The 20353-nt window shown below is 54.9% G+C and overlaps 7 protein-coding genes across 7 annotated transcripts; 4 read left to right on the top strand and 3 right to left on the bottom strand.

Annotated features, from left to right (window-relative positions):
- Window positions 1-716: 716 nt before the first annotated feature.
- Window positions 717-4947, bottom strand: TRIREDRAFT_23154 (uncharacterized protein; the record flags this gene model as incomplete). Its single annotated transcript, XM_006968364.1, has 4 exons — window positions 717-859; window positions 1386-1603; window positions 1668-1724; window positions 1946-4947. The coding sequence occupies 4 exons, from the start codon at window positions 4945-4947 to the stop codon at window positions 717-719; spliced, it is 3420 nt and encodes a 1139-aa protein (XP_006968426.1).
- Window positions 4948-6661: 1714 nt separating this feature from the next.
- TRIREDRAFT_111005 (uncharacterized protein) lies at window positions 6662-7614 on the top strand (the record flags this gene model as incomplete). The annotated part of the gene is made up of 4 exons (XM_006968498.1): window positions 6662-6687; window positions 6782-6868; window positions 6907-7195; window positions 7540-7614. The coding sequence occupies 4 exons, from the start codon at window positions 6662-6664 to the stop codon at window positions 7612-7614; spliced, it is 477 nt and encodes a 158-aa protein (XP_006968560.1).
- A 177-nt stretch (window positions 7615-7791) lies between these two features.
- Window positions 7792-8752, top strand: TRIREDRAFT_81296 (uncharacterized protein; the record flags this gene model as incomplete). Its single annotated transcript, XM_006968497.1, has 2 exons — window positions 7792-8080; window positions 8199-8752. 2 exons carry the CDS (start codon window positions 7792-7794, stop codon window positions 8750-8752), a joined length of 843 nt encoding a protein of 280 aa, XP_006968559.1.
- A 1282-nt stretch (window positions 8753-10034) lies between these two features.
- On the top strand, window positions 10035-11293 carry TRIREDRAFT_5446 (uncharacterized protein; the record flags this gene model as incomplete). The annotated part of the gene is made up of 2 exons (XM_006968357.1): window positions 10035-10132; window positions 10207-11293. The coding sequence occupies 2 exons, from the start codon at window positions 10035-10037 to the stop codon at window positions 11291-11293; spliced, it is 1185 nt and encodes a 394-aa protein (XP_006968419.1).
- Window positions 11294-11630: 337 nt separating this feature from the next.
- TRIREDRAFT_23152 (uncharacterized protein) lies at window positions 11631-13421 on the bottom strand (the record flags this gene model as incomplete). Its single annotated transcript, XM_006968363.1, has 1 exon — window positions 11631-13421. One exon carries the CDS (start codon window positions 13419-13421, stop codon window positions 11631-11633), a length of 1791 nt encoding a protein of 596 aa, XP_006968425.1.
- Window positions 13422-14138: 717 nt separating this feature from the next.
- On the top strand, window positions 14139-18743 carry TRIREDRAFT_81291 (uncharacterized protein; the record flags this gene model as incomplete). Its single annotated transcript, XM_006968496.1, has 5 exons — window positions 14139-16215; window positions 16269-16585; window positions 16653-16826; window positions 16890-18135; window positions 18232-18743. 5 exons carry the CDS (start codon window positions 14139-14141, stop codon window positions 18741-18743), a joined length of 4326 nt encoding a protein of 1441 aa, XP_006968558.1.
- Window positions 18744-19143: 400 nt separating this feature from the next.
- Window positions 19144-19946, bottom strand: TRIREDRAFT_111000 (uncharacterized protein; the record flags this gene model as incomplete). Its single annotated transcript, XM_006968436.1, has 2 exons — window positions 19144-19425; window positions 19458-19946. 2 exons carry the CDS (start codon window positions 19944-19946, stop codon window positions 19144-19146), a joined length of 771 nt encoding a protein of 256 aa, XP_006968498.1.
- Between the last annotated feature and the right edge of the window lie 407 nt (window positions 19947-20353).

Here is a 20353-nt window from a genome sequence, read left to right as displayed (position 1 = left end):
CAAAAAAAAAAAGAGGAAAAAAAAAGAAAAAAGAAAGAAAAAAGAAAAAAAAGGCCCCGTCGGTAATCCTCACTGGCCTCCCTCCTCCATGCTCCCACTCCTCTAGTCATGCAAGTCATATTCTGACAGGACTAGCCCCCAAACCGCGGGCTGAATGCTTTTCTGCCGCCATCTCAAACATACTCCATATATCATGGAGAGAGGGGAAAACAAACAAAAAATGCAACAGACACCCCTCATCACGTCACAAGGTACAAACAAGTTAACGTAGTCGTCTAACATAACACACAAACGCCCAATGATGGATAAGCTTCCTTTGTTTGAATAGTCAGCTATGTAACCCCCCTTCAAAGATAACCACTTGCTGCGAGCAAATGCTTCGAACAAAGCCCTTTCTTGTTCGAAATAGAGGAGAAAAGAAAGCAGCCCCCCCTTAAACGCCAGTTAACCCCTTCGCGATTATCACGCTTGGTAAAAGGGAAAAAGGGAAAATAGACAATGATCCTCCAACTCCTGAACCAGATGACCGACCTCCCTTTCCTTTTGGGCATTATTTTCGTTTCCAACCTTTCAACCTCCCTGTTTCGTCCACAAGTCAACTTGAATCAAGGTGTCAAGTATTCGCGCAAATGTCGGATGTTCTTCGTGTTAAGGATCGAGTGAGAATAGCAGCTGGCCCGATACCGTGCTCTTCAAGTTTTGGCCATCTGAATCGCCTAGATTGGTGATCCTGCGCCTCCTGCGGGGGCATTGTAGTTACCAAAGCCGCCGTGCTCTGATGCGCCGTTATCCGCCTTCATCGTGCCGTTAAGCAGAGGACATAGCCTTGAGTGGGAACAAGAGTCAGCAAAAATAGAACCTTTGTTGCAAAAGGAAAGCAAAAGGAGAGGCATCACAAACGGAAAAGGGAAGAGGTGGGACAGAGGGGGGGAGTGGGAGCATCACAGGGATCGGGCGCTGGCTGGCTGGGATGTGGCTTATTGAGGCCTGCCGGAGGCAGCTCTCCACCACGCCCGGTCAGGGAAGCCTTGCGCCCGTTCCCTCTCCTCCCTCTCCTGGCGAGCTCTTTGCTGTAGCTCTCGCTTGAGGATCTGCAGCTGCTCCCTTTCCTCGCGGAGCACTTGCTCCTTGTCTAGCTCTTCCTGTGTCTTCTTCTTCTGCGCATCTTTTGTCCGGGTCTTTTGACTGTGTCCCGCGCCGCCCTTCCGCTTGGTAAGGCTTGCGCGCTCCAGTCTTCGAGTCCGGATATCAGACTGCTTGAGTTTCTGGGCAAAGACGGTTGTCTTCCGCTTCCTCTTCCTCTTGTTCTTGGAGCCACTAGCCCCTTCTTCTGACGGTTTGGCATGCTGCCACCAATCAAAAGGCGAACGTGGAGGTGGGGAGACTGGGAGTGAACAAGTAGGAGTTACCGTACTTTTTGTTTGTCTTGATGTGTCCAACCTGTCCGCAATTGGCACACTTGCGAGTGGTTCCTGTAGGGACCTTATCGGCTCCAGGAGACCCGGCGTCGCCAGCGCTGGCTTTTTGATGGAGCTCTTTCTGCTGCTCTCGAGCCTGCCGTCGGGCCTTGTTTTTCTCCAGTCGCTCGAGTTCCTTTTTGATCCTGTTACGACAATGTGAGCATCTCTGAAATCAACACCAAAAACGATTCGGGTACGGCATCTTACCTAAGGTTCGCAAGACGGTCATGGTCGGCATTGCCCGTAGGCCGTGCGCTGTAGATGCTGTAGACAAATATATGTAAGCTGGTGCTCTAAACTCCAAGCCAACAACATCTGCCACGGAGCCGGGCGATCCCACTCCATAGGACGGAGCCCGCCTCTGGTTGTAGCTCTTGGCAAGCCTCGACCAACGGTGAAGCGCCTTGACCGAGGTGGGCAGCTGCGTCCACAGAAGGGGAGGCTTCCGGGACAGTGTCTGGAAGCGGACAATGGCTTTCACGTACTCTCGCATTTCCAAGTCGGCTTCTGTTCGCCGCTTGATATACTGTGAAATGACTACTGGGTCATGGACAACCTCGATTCTCGTCTGCGTCGTGCCGTCGGGAAGCTCCACCTCTCGAGAGATGCGAATCGCTCGTTTCGGGTGTCGACTGGACGAGGTAAAACCGCTAATCTGACTGGTTCCGTCGTCGAATATGGCCGGCGTGGCTGCTGATTGAACGTTGAACCTATCATCTTCGTCCTCCGTCGCCGCGATATCGTTGACATCATGCTCTTTTGTGTCCGAGAGGGTTGCCTTCTGCTTCTCCCAAATCTCGCGAATGCCTTCTTCGTACATTGCCTGCTGCTTCTTCACGTTATATGCGTGGCCGCCGTTTGCCCGTTTCTCACGTTCCATCGCATCCGCTGACGTAGCCAGGGGCCCCTGGACTGCTTCTATGTAGCCGCCCTTCATGGAGGTTCTGATGAAACTGAACCCAAGTCCGTGGCCGGTAGGGTCGCCTTCGCCATGCAGCTGAAGCATGGCCTTTTGCGCACAAGCGTCGATGAATGCCTTTGTCGTTTTCCAGGGCGCCATTTTGTCCGCAAGCGTTTCCTCCTGCTTCTCGACCACCTTCTTGGGCCCCTTGACGATTTTGCTCCCTTCGCCATCGTCGTCTTCCTCCTCGTCGGCGTCGAGTCCCTGTGCATCATCGTCAATGGTTGCGTTACGAGGATCGTAGCCGGCATCCTCAAGCTCCTTGATACCAAGCTGCATGGCATCCAGAAGGCACACTTCCTCGGGCTTGATCATTGCGCGGATAGCGTTCTCGTCCGGAAGGACTTCTCCAGGTTTCAAGCGCCACATGCCCTTCTCCTTGCTATCCCTGTCGTACTGCAGGAACTCCTTCAGCTTCTGTCGGTTCTGGGTATCTGTCGAGTCCGCAATATGCTTAGTGATGTCGGACAGCTGACAGTTATCGCTCCGGCTGTGCCTGATCATCCTGAACGCCAGCATTTTCATTCGGCTTTTTGACGCGTTGGTAACACGCCTGCTGTGCGGACCAGGAACGTCCACCGATGGGAAGGCCTGGCCGACGACGTGCAGATGATCAATCTTATGTAGGTACCACTTTGCGCCGCCAATTCCCGTGGTGCTGCGGACGACAAGAAAGTCTGTGCTTCGGGGCGTATGCTTGAAGACCGGCGCTCTGTACATCTCGTTGTGCAGCGTTGGCACGATTTCACCAGGGTCGACAGTGCCAAAGAGGGAAAACGGTGACCGATCCTCGGGAAGCAGAGTACGGTACTCGCCGAGGTCCAACTTGGCGAGCTGCTCCTCCTCATTGCTGTTGTCCTTTCGACGATAGTAGTTGATAAGTCGATTGCCCATGGCGAAGCCGTTGAGGACTCTTGGCCTCGGCTCGCAGTATTCGAAGAGCACGGCAGTCGAGTTATCGCAGAGGCTCACATCTTTCGACTTTTGGAAGATCTCATGCGCCTTGCCCTTCATTTGTTTTCGCTTGAAATGCAGCGGCTTGTCGAACCTGATAGTGTGTCCAACCATTTTCTTATAGCGGAAGCGAGGACGATGGTACTCATCCGTTGTGCCGCTGAGCTTGACTTTGTAGTATGGCCATGAAAGTTTGAGGGCAGGCATGCCATGCTCCACCGAGATGTTTCCGAGAGTAGCTCTGACTTTGCTCTGATGGTTTTCTTTCAGAAGTTCGTATGCCTCATCGTTGGAGAGGTTGAAGCGTTGTGAAATATCTCGGCCCAGGTTTCCGTTGGCCATGCGCTTCATCTGCGCCTCCTGCCGAGGCCTCTTGTTGGTGCTGTATGATTCCGTTTCCAGCAACAGATATGGGTCACTGATGTCCAGATGAACGCGCTTCGCACCTCGCCGGGTAGCTTCTTCAAAGTTATCGAATGAGGGCGCAGTGTACCGAGGAATTTCTGGCAGGCCATGCGGGATAGTCTTGCGCTTCTTCTGGCGAGGCTGAGGTTCGTCGGCGATGTCCATCAAAAACTCGGCATCCCATTCGTCATCTTGATCAACCTCCTCGATCTGGCGCTTCTGCGACGATGCGGCCTCCTCCACAGCCAACTGCTGGGCCGCAAAGCTAGCCTCAACGCTCTCGATATGGTCGCTCCAATCTTCGCACGCCAATTCGATATCGCGCAGCGTGAAGCCCATGACGGTTTCTGCATCAGAATCATGGTCGAGATCGAACTGTGCAATGTCTTCCTCCTGGCCATCGATGGCAGGACTGCAATGTATCAAGCCACTGGCTGTTGGTTCGTTGGAATTCGCTTTGGTAGATGAACTCGCAGGTCCAGGAATCCGGAAGAGTTTCTCATCGTCGGGTGCCACGTCAAGGCTCAGCTTGCTCGTGACTAGGTACTTGGGCTTCTTAAGTGGCTTCTTCTCCTTCCAGGTCGCCTTCTTTGGCGGCAAAAGTTCGCTCCAAGTCAGAATGTGGCCTTTCTTGTATGCTGGCCAAGTGGCTTTTAGCAAGTCTCCGATCGATTCGGCGGGCGCAGGAATGTCGGGATCCTGGTTAAGGGCGCCGTTGACGTGTGGATCAGGGTCGAAGTTGATGGAGCCAAAGCTGATGCCTGCGTCCACCGCTTGCGAATCGTCGGCTGCCTCGGCATCGCGAACGTGAGGCGCGGGTGAGGTTGGGCCGTCGACGGGGTCGATGGGTGAGGATGGGCCTTCTCCAAACAGGTCGTCTGCATCATTACTAGTGTTGCCATCGTCTGTTAGTCCAGGCAGTTCGAGCGACGTGCCCGCGCTCGGCTCTTCTTCTTCAGGGAGGTCGTCGTCGCTAATGTCTTCGAAATCTTCTGCGTCGTCGGCTTTGTTGGTCTGGTCAAAGGGGGTGTCGTCGAGCTTGAGTCCTCCGCCGGCGCCGTCCTGGCTCTGCTCCAAGAGTCGCGCAATCTCACGGTCGTCGGCGGCATCTTGGGCTTCCCAATCCTTGTCGTCAAAGGACGAAAACTCGATCTCGTCGTCGGCCATGGTCGTAACGCGCTGCCTCCCCTCAAAGCGTCCTCCGAGAGGTGTGAGAGTTTCAGAGGAGCTGTATCATGCTTTGAAAAAGATATTATACGCTGAAAGAGAGCGGCCGAAATTCGAATCGTGACAGAGTGATGACGGTGAGAGGTTTCCCTCGAGAACGAAGGTGAGCACCTGGTGAATCGCAATAGAGATGTGAGAAAGTTGGGAGAAGGTTCGATGATTCAGCCAGGCGGCAAGAAGTTGCTGACTCATCCAATGGCCGCTATCCTACTGGTCCTGCTAGTGGCGTTCACTGTTCACTGCGTGCACGTGTTTCCACCCAAAAGCTGCACTGAGCTCATGCAGCTAGCTTTTAGCGCGATTCTTCTGAATTTATCGCGGAATCTCAGCCAAATGTGAGATTTCACCACATGTTATCGATAATGGCAACCAGCTCTAGTATTGTCGATTGTATCAGCTCATTGAAGTGGTTTGCGTGGATTCACCCTGGTGAACGAGATACTGATATGTGGCCGTGCGACTTTGGATAACGTCATCTGGGTCCTCTCAGATAATCGAAGCCTACCTACCTGATCTCGCGATGCTCCTGTGGATGGCAGGAGTGGACTTGATTCTTCATGATACAATGGCCACGGGAACTTGTTACCGGAAATGGCTACAGCAGCTGGTGAATAATGGCCTACGATGTGAGGATATTTGCCTGGTGTGCACAAAGAAAGCATCCACGCCTCGGCGTGTACATGTCGCCGCGATTCCAAAGAGCCTAGAGCCCAGCCTCTCAGTTGTATACCTGAAACCATAGAGATGCCAATTGAGGCTTGAATTGACAACATTTGGTCCTCATGAATTCTTGTGTTTATTGGACATCAGCCGCCGCGTATAAGCGCCCCAAATCGAGTAGATGCGCCGTCTGCATATCGAGCCACAGGACTGCCCGAAGTACCGTTTGTTGGCTGTCTTGCCCTTAGGCCGAACCAATGCATTTTGCCATACAGTTCCTGTTACGTATGGGATCTCGCTGATGCTCATATGCAATGGCTCTTACGTTCTTTGTAGCCTGCGCTACATATCCAGCAGCCATCTTGTCGCTGTATGTTGCGCAGAGCTGGAGGCATCTCACGAAGCAGCTGAGAAAAAAACACAAACGCGATGATAATGGCGTATAGAAAACTTTGCTATTGGTTGTGCCTAACCCTTGAATTACTCGCTTGTCGGATAGATGGTACTGGAGTCGAGAATGAGTGTGATATATGACGTGCAAGACTTTAGTATTCGTATGCACCAGGTGGGCAGTTGGCGTAAACAGGGCATATCAGACGTAGAGCGAGGTGGGCATGGTTGAGTCAAGTCAAGCGAAACACTGGAAACAGAACCTTGAGAAGGGTAGTCCGAATTTTTTGCCATTCTCTCGCGTCTTCTGCCAAGTAAAAGCTTTCCCTGGACCCTGGCATGCGACTCATCTCGATCTCGCGAACCCACTCAACCACTCGTCTAGATTTAACCTTAAATTCACCATCCGGTGTGGACTTGGCATTCCGGGTTGTCAGTGATGCGCGGCGACGCCAATAACTTATAAAACCTACTAGTATGTAGATATTATAACAAGAGAGTCGATGAGACAATCTGATATAAAGAACAAGGAGCTGAACAAGAAGAAGGATCAACAAGGTTAACAGTCGAGACAAAATAACCACATACTAATACACAGCATGCCATGACGCAGGGTGCTGTGAAGCTAATGTAAGTGCGCACGGGCCCGTTTTTACTCTCCCACAAATACAAAGAAAGCAGCGCTCTGCTTTAGGAAACCGTGCTGTTTTACGCCGCTCCTCAGGCGCAAAGCCGCTTGTCAGTCGAGACGGTCAGCGCCACTTGACCGCCTCTTGCACGTCGCTCACTGGGGTAGAGGCTCGGTAGGTAGGTAAGTTAGGTATCAGCTATGGAATTCAATGGCATCAGCGGCAAGAGTGCTGATCGCGGCATTGCCTTGGAGGCGTGGCCGCTTCTCACAGGTGTCCTGAAGCCAGGGAGTACAGGATCTCGGTACTGTAATTCAAAGATGAAAGCCATTCAGTGTCAGCAAACCAAGACAATGCTGGCTGCCCTAAGCAACAGTACTAGGAATTCGACTCACTGTGTTGTTATCCCGCAGCCCGGTATCGATGGCAATGGCTCGCAACGTGGCGGCGTGACCCGCGGAGACCCCCTTGCCCCCATACCTATCTCGCAGTCGGGTAATACACGCTTGGTTTGTTCCGCTTACTGGACCCGTTGGCGACCTGGGAGGCGAAACCGAAGCAGACAAGACGTAAGGCAGAGCAAAGCTAGGCTGATAGTAATCCCAAATCAAGTCATTCAATCACCTCCATCTTCATTTGGAATAATAAGGGACTATGGGAACGCCAGTTGTGGCTGTAATTCGACCTTGGCGCACGTACCTTAGGGATCCGCTCCAGGCATAAGGGAAGATCTTAAATGCCCTTGTACTTGGTGCGACCTGCCGTGGAGCAAACAAATCGGTGTACATACAAGTAGTATGGGGTACCGCCATCCAGCCGCTTCGCACTAACAGCTGACCCATTCTTCTTCCAGAAAGGACCCAAACAGGGAAAGAAGGGCTCTTTGGCCTGTATTACAGCAAGTACCAAGGTTGGCAGGGGCGTATAAGTATGTATATCGCGCCTGCTCTCTTTTCTAGTCTTGTGCCATCTCGGTCGGTGCTTATAAAAGTCGCGATTCTCTCTGGAGGCAAATCTTGGCCACTTGCTTCATCTCTTCAGCTTTCCAACATCTCATAATTGAGCTTTTTGGCACTCTAGACCAGCATCACCATCATCAATCACCATGAGAATCGACTTCGCCCTTCTTCTGGTCACTTTGATGACCACTGCGTCCGCCAGCGCCATCGATGGCCCTCGACATGTGGTGAGGGTTGAAGGCGTCGCGCAGTCCGAGGAGCACGATCTGTTCAAGCGCAAGGGCGGCGGAGGTGGAGGAGGAAGAGGAGGCGGCGGAGGCGGCGGCAGCAGAGGAGGCAGCTCTGGAGGCAGCTCTGGCGGCAGCTCTGGCGGCAGCAGTGGAGGAAGTGGAGGGAGCAGAGGTGGCAGCAGCGGTGGCAGCAGCGGCAGCAGAGGTGGAAGCTCGTATGTGCATTCCTGGGATGGGCTCTTCATACCTTCTGCGTCCTACCCAACCATCTCCATCATGCCCTTTGCGCCAGAAGTCTAACCGTGCCCACAGTGGAAACCGAGCCCCCAACTCCAACGCCGGCGGCACATCAGTTGGAGGCAGCGGCCCGAAGCCATCTTTCGGCGGTGGCCGATATTATGCTGGTGGTGCGGCGACTCCCTACCGCGCCGGCGGCCGGAGCCCCTCGGGCATCCTGCCATTTGCCATCCTCGGAGGTGCCGCCCTCGCGTTCTGGCCCGGCGTCTGGCTGTACGGCGCGTACATGTACCCCTACCACCATCCATACCACTACTACAACGAGTCCAGCCGTCGCAATGAGACGCGAGACGTTCTCTGCGGATGCGGCACGTATGATGTCTGCGGTTGCGACGATAACAACAACACTGCGTACTACGACAGCCTCATTGGAAACGGCAGCTACGACGCGCTCAACAAGAGCATTGTCAACGTTGCCGACGTCAACGGAACCAGGACCATCCTCATCAACGGTAGTCTTCCCAATGGCACGACCGCCGACGGGCAAGATTCGAGCGCTGCTGGCCTGAGGAACATTGTTCAGCTGATGGGTTTCTGGCCTGCCGTTGCTGCCGTACTCGTCGCCGTCTTTCTCGCATAAGTTGCTGAAAGTTTGCTTTTGGCGACTTTTCTTCTTTCCATCGCTACGTTGCTTCAGTGAGATTGGGGAACTTTTCATTACTTCTTTTACCATGCATGGCTACGTCTGTATGGATTTATGCTTTTGCGCTTGTATGATTGATACCATACTGTTTTGATGCTACAAAAGGGGGCGGACGATATGGGATTGGCGTTTGTTGCTTTTCTTTCTTTTGTCAAATTATACGATACATGGGCTATAATAGAGACGTATGGGTTGAAGTTTTGGTCGGTTGGGCAGTGATACTTGGACTTGGGCTATCTCGTCTCTCGAGCTTCTTACAGGGCTCTCTTGGATCACGCGGGAAAGCTGCACGGCTTCGGGTGTGATCAATGGCGGCTCGTGCGGATAGTTTAATCGTAATGTGGCTACATTCAACAGTGGCAGTGCTCTTTGCTCGCCATCAGGGCGTACAAGTACAGTTTCTGCGAGACGGTGAACAAAGTATCCCTGCGGCTAGACGAGGCTATGCATTGGAGAAGGTGTTCTAGAACGGTGGTGATGCAGTCTCGGGCACAGATACAGAAGGTGGCGAGATGATATCATCGGACTGGAGTGACGGCCGCCACCTTTAACCGGATTTCATGCCAATAAGCTTAAAGCCGGCTGATTCGGGCGATGGGGATTTGTTGGTTTGCTCGTACATACGTCTGATCACATTGCATTAGTGATCCTTTGGTAGGATGGAGTAATATGCGACAGTGACGCTTATTGGGGTCATGTCTGCTGTCCGAAGCATCGTGTGTGTGTGGCAGGCTTTCTGATAGGCGTTTTTTCAGCTACCTGACCGATACGCGCCTGATTGGGCCCTTTTTCCGCTTGGATACGCTTTTGGTGCGTATCAAGCGAGATTTGGTTCTCCTAATATGACTCGGGACTTCCTATAGCTGAGCTTTCTGAAATTCGTCAAAAAGGTTAGATAGAAATGGGAAGAAGAAATACCTACTCGAGGTCGACGATGGTGATGAGAATGGCATTCGAGTTCTTGATCGCTGGGAGATGTTTATGAGATGGATAAGGCATATGAAAGGCTTTGCTTAAGTAAAGCTGTTGCGCCGTTTGGCGCGCGTGACTTTTGACGAGCAACATGCATGTGCTTTTCCCACCAAGAACGATGACCCTCACATGAATTCGCTCGCAAAACGTTTCTGTTGTGAAGTTTGACGAGGGAAACTCGGCGATTTCCTGTTCCAAAGAAACACAACATAAGATATTACTATCACACTAGCTGCCCATTCGAGCAATGCCCGAAGACATAGACAAGTCGCTGCTGGAACGGCTGCAGGCCTTGCGGGGCTCGAGCTCAGGCGCATCGCCGGGTCGAGCCGCAGCTCCGATACAGTACGTTCAACGGATGGCTGGGCGTATCATCCCTGAGATGTCCGATTTCAAAAGTCTAAAACGGCGGATTACAGGCTCAGTGTAGATGTGATTGAGAGGACAAAGCCAGCTACGAGGGAAGATGCCCTGGCTGCTCGGCTAAAGTCGCTGCGGGCTGCAGACGATGGAAGCGCAGCCTCACCAGACAGGCGAAAGAAAGCTCCCACTGCGACGACGACAGCTCCCCAAGCATCGTCACCATCACCGTCACGCTCGAATACAGCTGAGGCAAAAGATGTGGCGTATGCAGAAGAATCAGAAAAGCTGGAGAATGATGAAGACGTTGATCGGATATTCTCGACAGACGACCAGACGCTGGAGGAGCTCCTAGGCGATGTCAACCCCGATGAGACGACCCCCGCGCAGGAGGAGCCAAGCGACGAGCAGGTCAGGGCGCTCCTAGAGGAACTCTCGCGAGCCGTGCCAAAGGACGACGATAATGCCGGAGGAAATCAGGAAGACGATAGGGCTGGGGATTCGGACGATTCAGATGGCGAGCAGATGCAGGCCCAGGTAAGCGACGTCATCGCGCAGTTTCAAGATGAAGCGGCCATCGACGCAGCCCGACAGAGTTCGAAAGACGACGACGACAATGAAACTGCTTCTGCGCAGAAGAACAGAGATCAGGAGCCAGATCAAGACACGCAAGAAGACGGAGACGTGGATCTCGCCCTCCCCTCGCTGCCCCCAAACCTCGATGACCTCTCGTCCTTCTCACCCCGCCGCCCAAGCACCACCACCGCCGCCAAAGCCGATGCCATAGACGACATCACCGCTCGTATAGCTGCTCTACGCGCCCCCGCAGCCGCCGAGGAAGAGGACGCTTCTTTCTCGCTCCCTTCTGTCCCCAGCAGCAGGCCCTCTGCCGGGGACAAGCCCGTCAGGAGACTCACCAGCAAAACGGATTACACGGATGACGACATTGACGGCTGGTGCACCGTCTGTCTCGACGATGCTACGCTGCAGTGTCTGGGTTGCGATGACGATCCTTATTGCACAAGGTGCTGGAGGGAGATGCATGTAGGACCGGCGGCTGCGTTTGACGATAGGAGTCACAAGGCTGTGCAGTTCACGAGGGCGAGGAAGAAGGACAAACAACAGAAGGTTGCGATAGGTGCTTGATATACCCGGGGTAACGAAAGACAGAAAGGCAGAAAGGAAAGCAGAAAAACAAGAGTAAACTACCGAAGTGTGTACTCCCAACGATTCCAGTTGTGCATCATAAATCCAGCGCTGTGAGTCGGCCGCTCTTATTACCTATTTCGAGTGGATTTGATATAACGCACGCTCCAATAATGACTCCAGACTCCCAATCCATGCCATGTCATGCCATCACCCGAAGCTCGATTCCCTTCCTACCCTTCCAAAGAACAATCTGAAGTATTGTCAAGCCATTTACCAACTCTTTTCCCTCAACAAAAGAAAATGATAAAGAAAGCTACTAGCTGTGCGGTAAAAGCTAGTTACCTTGCGATCGTGAGCCTCGAACCAACCGAGGTCCATTTCCATTCCTCGAATCCCTGCCAGGCTGTCCCCTCACGTCTTGCCAGGTGGCCCCCATGCGGCGACTGGTCGAGGCCAAAAGGCTTTCTTCCTCATCCGCCTCGGCAAACTCATCCATCTCGGCGAGGTCGACCTTGGGGGTTCGCACCAGCGCGGTAACAAAGACAACAAGGAAGATACCCATGAACACGTACTGCGCCCAGAAATCAATCACTCCAAACAGCGGCCACGTGATGGTGATACGGTTGAGCAGAGTGGACATCATGGATGGCGTACACACGTCCTTGGCGTGTTTGTACTTGAGGGCGTCGGAGCAAGGGAGGATCAACTCGGGGTGATTTCTGCAGTCGGGCTGGGCGCCGGGATACGCAGGCTCGTTTGTGCAGAAAGTCTGGGTACCGTAGAAGGAGTACTGCGGAGCCACGAACATGGCGACTGCGTAGTTAATGGCCAGTGTGATGAGCAACAGCATGACTGTCGCGATGAGAAGAGCCTGCGGAGCTGTCCTGCCTCTGCGGATCTGGAAGATTCGGATCCAGAGGAAGCGGATGCCAACTGCGGCAATACCGGAGATGGAGCTGCTGAACAGAACAAGGACCAGGAAAGCCATCAGGATGTAGTCGACGGGGAAGGCTTTGGCAGCCTTGACAAAGATCCAGTTCATCGGCTGGAAAACATGGACCTGGCCGAGGATGTATCCGCAACGCTGCTTGCAGACCGAGTGCTTGGCCTTGTCGATGCCGGTGATGAACATGGACACCCAGATGATGATGGCAAAGAGCACCAGCAGGATCCCGCCCAGCATCTTGACTGGTCTGACGAGTGCGCATATCTTGAGCCAAACTTGATATACTCGGCTCCTACCCTCACCCTGCGCCTCGGCAGCAAGGCGTTCGCGCCGAACCAGCGTTTGCTCCTCTCTGATGAGAGCATCCAGCTCTCTCCTGTCCTTCCGGGACATGCCCTCTTCACGGCCGGCATTGCGCAGCTCTAGCTGGCGTTGACGCTCCCGGTTTTGTTCGAGCTGAGAAGCTGTCGTTGCCGACAGCTGAGGAGCCGAAATAGGGGGGGCCGATTTGATCAAAGAGATGGGCATGAGAGCAAGCCCGGCACTGGTGTAGAGCACGTAGAGAAACGTCCCGAGAGTCATCAAGAGACCCACGGCGAAGGTAAGCGCCTTCTCGCCATGGTTCTGGGACAGTAATGACTTGTAGTAGTCCAGGTCCCAGTGGCCCTTGCTGCCGCCGGCTGCAGGGACGAAGAATCCCAAGAGGAAGAGCACAATGGTGAGAGCAACGAAGAAGAGCGTGTACTTGGTGGCGGCCCAGAAGCGGTTCTTCCACGTGCGACCCTCCTCCTCGAAGGCGACCTCGTCGTACTCCTCATACCAAAAGTACGCAAAGGGGATGACAATGAGGCAAAGCAGGGCATCCCAGCTGTAGAGCGAGTAGTAGACGACCTTGAGCGTGAAGAGAATATCCGCGACTCGCTTGGGCGTGGCCCAGTCCTTTTTGGCGCCTAGAGCCGAGGACGCAGTGGACGAGACGAGGGCGATGTCGACCGGCAGAAGCAAGACGGTCGCGAGCAGAGACGTTAGGCTGACGATGGCGACGATGCTCACCATGGCCGAGCGGTCGATGGGCGTCTGCCATGTGAAGGTGGTGACTATTGCAGCGCCGAGACACAGCAGGACGGCGACTGCGTAAGCCAGCCAGATGAGGCCGGCTTGGAGGTAGCCCGAGGCCATGACTGTGATATTTGTCGGTGTTTACGCTGTATGTTTCCCCTCTAGCTGGACACAAGTGATCTGGGTGAGCGATTGCTGTTCTTCTGAAGCCACTCGGCTGTTTGTGACAAGTCCAAGCTGGCCTTGTCTCGTGTGAAACGCGTGGCGATTTGTTGTTCTTTGTCTGGATTGTGACGCAATGGCGGCATCACCAGCTGTCTCACCTCAGCGTTCAGGGTACATTCCCTGCGCTGGAGCTTCAGTCGGGTACAACTTGACTCGCTTTGAGTCGGTGCCTGAATTCTGGGCTTTGGGGGACCTCCCTTGTTTCCTGCACGAGCAACTGCAGACGGCGGTCTAAGAAAACCCGTATATCAGAGACATGGGCAGTCTTCCTGAGCTGTGCCTTTGATCAGGTACTCGAGACGAGAAGCGAGATGCAATCTCATCTTGGGGATTCAAATGTTCCGAGGTGCCTGAGGTCTTGGTCTGATTGATGGTACCTGGAGAGCTTCTCAGCTGTGCTAAGGTCCCGGCACACGGCAGCGCGTTGATCCGCTATCAAGGCCGCTAAACCCACTGCCGACCTCTTCTGCAGCTTCTCCAGCCAAAACATTCAATTCAGCCCACCTCTCAGACGAATTTGTTGCGCGACGCCTCAACCCTCGATCTTCTCCATCGACAGCCGCAACAGCCCAATTGCGCTCGTGAGACGGCGGAGGAGATGCCCTTGCAGCTATGCAGGTCTACACTGAGCTCGCGGCTCCCACGGCCGTCACCCAATGCCTGAGCCTGCCGCTGACCTCTGCAACCGCCAACAATGTCGTCGTCGCAAAGGGCTCGCTGCTCCAGATCTTCACCGTCAAGACCGTCTCTGCCGACCTCGATCCCGAATTCCAGCCCGGCCAGCCGTCAGAGTCCGAGACGCGCTTTGACCGTCAGGTTAACGACGACGATGGCCTCGAGTCCTCCTTTCTCGGCGGCGAGACCATGCTTGTGCGAACCGAGCGGACAAACAACACCAAGCTCGTGCTGATCACGGAGATCCCGCTCGCGGGAACGGTCATCGGGCTGGCGAGGCTGAGAACCAGCAGGACTGCGTCAGGAGGCGAGGTTCTGCTGATTGCGTACAAGGCAGCCAAGCTGTGTATGGCCGAATGGGACCCGAGGAAGAACGAGCTCGAGACCATCTCCATTCACTACTACGAAAAGGAAGAGCTCCAGGGTGCGCCGTGGGAGGAGGTGTTTGGGGAGTATGTGAACCACCTCGAGGCCGACCCCGGCAGTAGATGCGCCGCCTTGAAGTTCGGCACCCGAAACCTCGCCATCCTGCCCTTCAGGCGCTCCGAAGAAGACCTGGAGATGGAGGACTGGGACGAGGACCTGGACGGGCCTCGGCCGGTCAAGGAGCAGGCGGCAGCGGTCAACGGAGATAGCGACAATGTAGAAGCAGCATATACCCCGTCATTTGTCTTGCGTCTGCCCCTCCTAGACCCGAGCCTGCTTCACCCCGTGCACCTCACCTTTCTGCATGAGTATCGCGAGCCCACGTTTGGTGTCTTGTCATCCAGCCAGGCGCCCGCTGCCTCTCTGGGCGCCAGGGATCACCTATCGTACAAGGTCTTCACTCTGGACCTGCAGCAGAGAGCGTCAACGACCATCCTATCGGTGACTGGCCTGCCACATGATCTTTACAGGGTCATTGCCCTGCCCGCTCCCGTCGGCGGCGCCTTGCTAGTCGGACAGAACGAGTTGATCCATGTTGACCAATCTGGAAAGTCAAATGGCGTGGCCGTCAATCCCATGGCCAAGCTGGCCACATCCTTTAGCCTGACGGATCAATCCGACCTGAAACTGCGCCTTGAGAACTGTGCCATTGAGGTACTTGCCATCGAAAATGGCGAGCTGCTCTTGATCCTGAATGACGGCCGGCTGGGCATAATATCCTTCAAGATTGATGGACGAACGGTATCGGGCCTCAGCGTCAGGCTCGTGGGCGCAGACTGCGGTGGCAATGTACTCAAGAGCAGAGCTACATGTGTCTCCAGGCTGGGTAAGAACACATTGTTCGTCGGGAGCGAAACCAGCGATTCCGTCGTGTTAGGATGGTCGAGAAGGCAAACTCAGGAGAAGCGCAAGAAGTCCCGGCTCATAGACCCGGATCTGGCTCTGGAAGTGGATGAGCTCGACCTCGAAGATGACGAGGAAGACGACGACCTTTACGGAGATGATTCTGTCGCAACCAAGCCTCAACAATTGCCGAACGGGGGTCCGGCCAAGTCTGGAGATTTGACCTTTCGGATACACGACGTACTACTCAGCATTGCGCCGATACAAGACGTTACGTGCGGACAAGCCGCCTTTCCGCCTGACAGCGAGGAGGCTACTCTGAACAGGGGCGTCAGAGCTGATCTGCAGCTTGCTTGTGCAGTCGGACGGGGAGAGGCCGGCTCTCTCGCGATCATCAACCGGGAGATTCAGCCCCGAGTCATTGGTCGGTTCGAGTTTCCAGAGGCCAGAGGATTCTGGACAATGTGCGTCAAGAAGCCAGTTCCCAAGTCTCTCGGCGCGAACGCCGGGGTGGCCGGCGACTATGATACACCGATTCAGCATGACAAGTTCATGATTGTCGCCAAGGTTGATCTAGATGGCTACGAAACCTCTGACGTGTATGCCCTCACGGCAGCAGGATTTGAGACGTTGAAAGAGACAGAGTTTGAGCCGGCCGCTGGCTTTACCGTGGAAGCTGGCACAATGGGAAAGCAGATGGTGGTTATCCAAGTGCTCAAGTCGGAAGTGCGGTGTTACAACGGAGGTCAGTTTTGCTGCGGCCTGCTGTGAGAGAACCAGACGCTGATTGATTGCCAGATCTTAACTTGATCCAGATTCTACCCATGCTGGATGAGGAGACGGGGGCTGAGCCCCGGGCTGTGAGTGCAAGCATCGTTGACCCGTATCTGTTCATCGTCCGCGACGACGGTAGCGTTTTTCTCGCACAGATCGACAGCAATAACGAGATTGAAGAGATGGAGAAAACGGACAGCAGTCTTACGTCAACTAAATGGGTTGCGGGATGCTTGTACAAGGACACCAAGGGCATCTTCCAGTCAAGCTACAGCGACTCAACTAAGCAGACAAGCGAGGCAGTCATGATGTTCTTGCTCAACTCAACAGGAGCCTTGCATGTAAGCAGCGTCGTCTCTCAAATGGCTGGACCAACGAATTGATGGTATAAGGGGCTAACAACGACAGATATTCGCGCTTCCGGACCTCTCAAAGGCTGTCTATGTCGCCGAGGGACTCTCATCCATTCCTCCCCATCTCTCAGCTGGCTATGCGGCCAGAAGAGGTGCTACCCGCGAAACGCTGACTGAGATTGTCGTGGCAGACCTTGGAGATGCCGTTCACGCGTCGCCATACCTGATAGTAAGGATCACTTTGCTCGCCAGCTGATTGTTGACTGCCAGCTAACAGCAAAACCTCTCTCAGTTGCGACACTCCACCAATGACCTTACCATTTATGAGCCCATCCGCCTGCCAGCCAACGAAACCGCTCACACGCTCTCCGACACACTGTTCTTCAAGAAGTCGCCGAATGCTGTGCTGGCCAAGAGCGCTGTGGAGGATCCGTCGGACGACACCGCGCAGCCGCCGCGTTATGTCCCTCTGAGGATCTGCGCGAACGTGGGCGGCTACAGCTCTGTATTCCTTCCTGGCCCTTCACCAGCTTTCGTCATCAAGAGCAGCAGAAGCGTCCCGAGGGTGGTTGGCCTGCAAGGCCATGGCGTTCGGGGCATGAGCACGTTCCACACCGAAGGGTGCGACAGGGGGTTCATCTACGCGGACTCTGAAGGCATAGCCAGAGTCACACAGCTGCCGAGCAAGACTAACTTCACAGAGCTGGGCATCTCGGTCAAGAAGGTTCCACTGGGCTTCGATGTCCGCCACGTTGCTTACCACCACCCCACTGAGACATATATCGCGGGCTGTGCGGTCACTGAGAACTTTGAGCTGCCAAAGGACGACGACTACCACAAAGAATGGGCCCGCGAGTCTGTTCCTCTCCCGCCTACGGCGGTCAGGGGCGCTTTGAAGCTCATCAACCCCATCACATGGACGGTGATTCACTCGATCGACATGGAAGCCGGCGAGTCCATCGAGTGCATGAAAACGCTGCATCTCGAAGTGTCGGAGGAGACAAAGGAGCGGAGAATGCTCCTGGCAGTGGGCACCGCCTTGTCCAGAGGCGAAGACCTCCCCACGCGAGGCCGCGTGCAAGTATACGACATCGTGACCGTCATCCCCGAGCCGGGCAAGCCGGAGACGAACAAGCGGCTCAAGCTGCTGGCCAAGGAGGACATCCCCCGGGGCGGCGTGACGGCCCTGTCCGAGATTGGCACTCAGGGGCTGATGCTGGTGGCGCAAGGCCAGAAGTGCATGGTGCGAGGCCTGAAGGAAGACGGCTCGCTGCTGCCCGTGGCCTTCCTCGACATGAGCTGCCACGTATCGTCTGTGCGGGAACTGCCAGGCACGGGCCTGTGTCTGATTGCGGACGCTTTCAAGGGCTTGTGGTTCGCCGGGTACACGGAGGAGCCGTACACGTTCAAGGTGCTCGGAAAGAGCAGCGGATCGCTGCCGCTGCTGGTCGCCGACTTTCTGCCAGACGGCGAGGACTTGTCAATGGTGGCTGTGGACGCGGACGGCGATATGCATGTTCTCGAATTCAATCCCGAGCGTAAGTCCTTCTCCTCTTCTGGGCTATCCCGTTTTCATTCTTTCCACATCGGCTACGGGGTGAACAACTAGTAATACTGACTCAATTCCATCCCAGACCCCAAATCTCTCCAAGGCCACCTCCTCCTCCACAGGACAACCTTCAGCGTGACCCCCAACCCCCCAACCTCAACCCTCCTCCTCCCGCGCACCCTTCCCGCATCCCAATCATCCCAAGACTCCTCCTCCTCCTCCTCCACACAGCCACATATCCTCCTCCTCGCATCCCCCTCAGGCTCAATAGCCGCCCTCACGCCCCTCCCCGAATCCGCCTACCGCCGCCTCCTCTCCGTCACGAACCAGCTCCTCCCGGCCCTCGTGCCCCACGGCGGCCTCCACGCGAGGGCGCACCGCACGCCCGAGGGCGGAGGCGGCATGTCCCGCACCGTGGGCGTCGAAACGGCCGCCACGGGAAGGGCAATTGTCGACGGTACCGTCCTGACGCGGTGGAACGAGCTCGGCGCCGCAAAGAGGGCTGAGGTTGCGACGAGGGGCGGGTATGATGGCGTGACGGAGATGAGGGAGGATCTGGAAGCGGTGCTGGGATGGGGCGGGCTTTCGTATTTCTAAAATGGGCAACCCCAAGTCAGGAGATATATTTGCATATACTACATACATAGGCATGATATTGCTGTTCGGCAAATCTGTTGGTAGTTGGCAGGATGGAACCATATCACTCACTCATGGGTACGACATGTCGCAAATGTTCACAGGCAGTCTCTGACAATTATTCGCAACAATCTTTCGTATTGCAGTTATTGTAATGAAGAATAACCGACTATCTCAGAATCAAATATCTCAAGCAGCCCATCCATAAACTCCAATCATTACCACCCGGGGTATCTCCCATTAATCCATTCCATTCTAACCGTGCGCCGGTCGGTATTTGCTACTCAATAATCAAAACCAAAGAAACCAATATTCAGGCAATAACAAGACAGCATCCACTTTTTGCCCTCGGAACAAGTTTTCATCCAGATTGCCGCGAGTTCGGGCCTCGGTGCTGAGAATTCCAAGAGGCATCATCGTACGTGAAAGCACGGCCGCCCGAGGAGGAGCTCGCATGTCGCGAAGCGCGGGCATTGGGAGGAAATCTTGGCCGCTTGCGAGCGCCTCTGCGGTTTGGCAGCATCGACTGCATCTCAATCTCCTCATAGTCCTCCGTCGCCCGCCCTTTGCCCTTCACGTCGCGCTGCTCGACAGGGTAGTAGTGGAGCGGCTCTTGAGCTTGAGCATCGCGCCGACGTTGTTTCTGTACCGGCGTAAGCGATTCTTGATGCGCACACACAGCGGCGTGTAGGGGCGGGTTATTACGACGGAGCCGCAGTCCCACTGCCTGTACTGCTGCTGCTGCTGGTGATGCTGCTGCTGGTACGAGACGGCGATGGAGTCCGAGTCCCGCACGAGGTTGGAGCCCTCCTCGTATTCCATCCGGTTGCCCTCATAGTCCAGCTGGCCGGAAGGGATGGTGGCGGTGCCCTGGAGGGGGATGCCCTGCTCGAGGCAGTCCTGGATGTACTCCTGGGGAGTCGCCCGCAGGGCCTCAGCGAGGGAGCCCGACAGCGCGAACATGGGCGAGGTCCGCGGGTCAAAGTTGCGGCTGGGCAGGACGGCGTCAAAGGGCCCGCCGTGGTGGAACATGGGCATGCCGTTGGGGCCGCTCGTGTCCAGGCGGTCGATGGTATCGAGGTTGCTCGAGTACCCGAGGCGGCGCCCGTCAGGGGCGAAGGAGGCGGCGTCGTCGGCCATGATGACCACCGGGAAGTAAGGCATGGTGTCTCCGAGTGAAGCCACGGAGACGGCGAGACGGGGTCTGTATGGCCTGGGAGGGGCCGTGAGCACAGGTGGGCAGGGGAGAGAGTGCCGTGTGTCTTGGCGAAGATGGCCAAGAAGTATGGAGGAGGCCGGTGACGTTTCTGAGAGGCCCAATGTTAGTGGAATCCGGAAGCTGATGGGTGAAACGATGCTAGCAGAGATTAAGATGATGGTGATGATGAAGAAGAAGATGAAGAAGAAGCAAAGATGAGGTTACGATAGCAGAAAGATAGATGAGACGAATAGGTATCTAAGTTTATCTATAAAATTGGAAAGGACGAGGCATGCAGATGAAGAAGTCGCGAGCGGTACGAATACCAGTTGACTTGATATAGGTAGAAAAAGAAACACACAACTTGATCGGA

This window comes from Trichoderma reesei (genome assembly GCF_000167675.1).
Source record: "Trichoderma reesei QM6a unplaced genomic scaffold TRIREscaffold_23, whole genome shotgun sequence".
In the NCBI taxonomy this organism is placed as follows: Eukaryota; Fungi; Ascomycota; class Sordariomycetes; order Hypocreales; family Hypocreaceae; genus Trichoderma; species Trichoderma reesei.
Note: the sequence above shows the minus strand (reverse complement) of the source record. Positions and strands in the feature narration are given on the sequence as shown.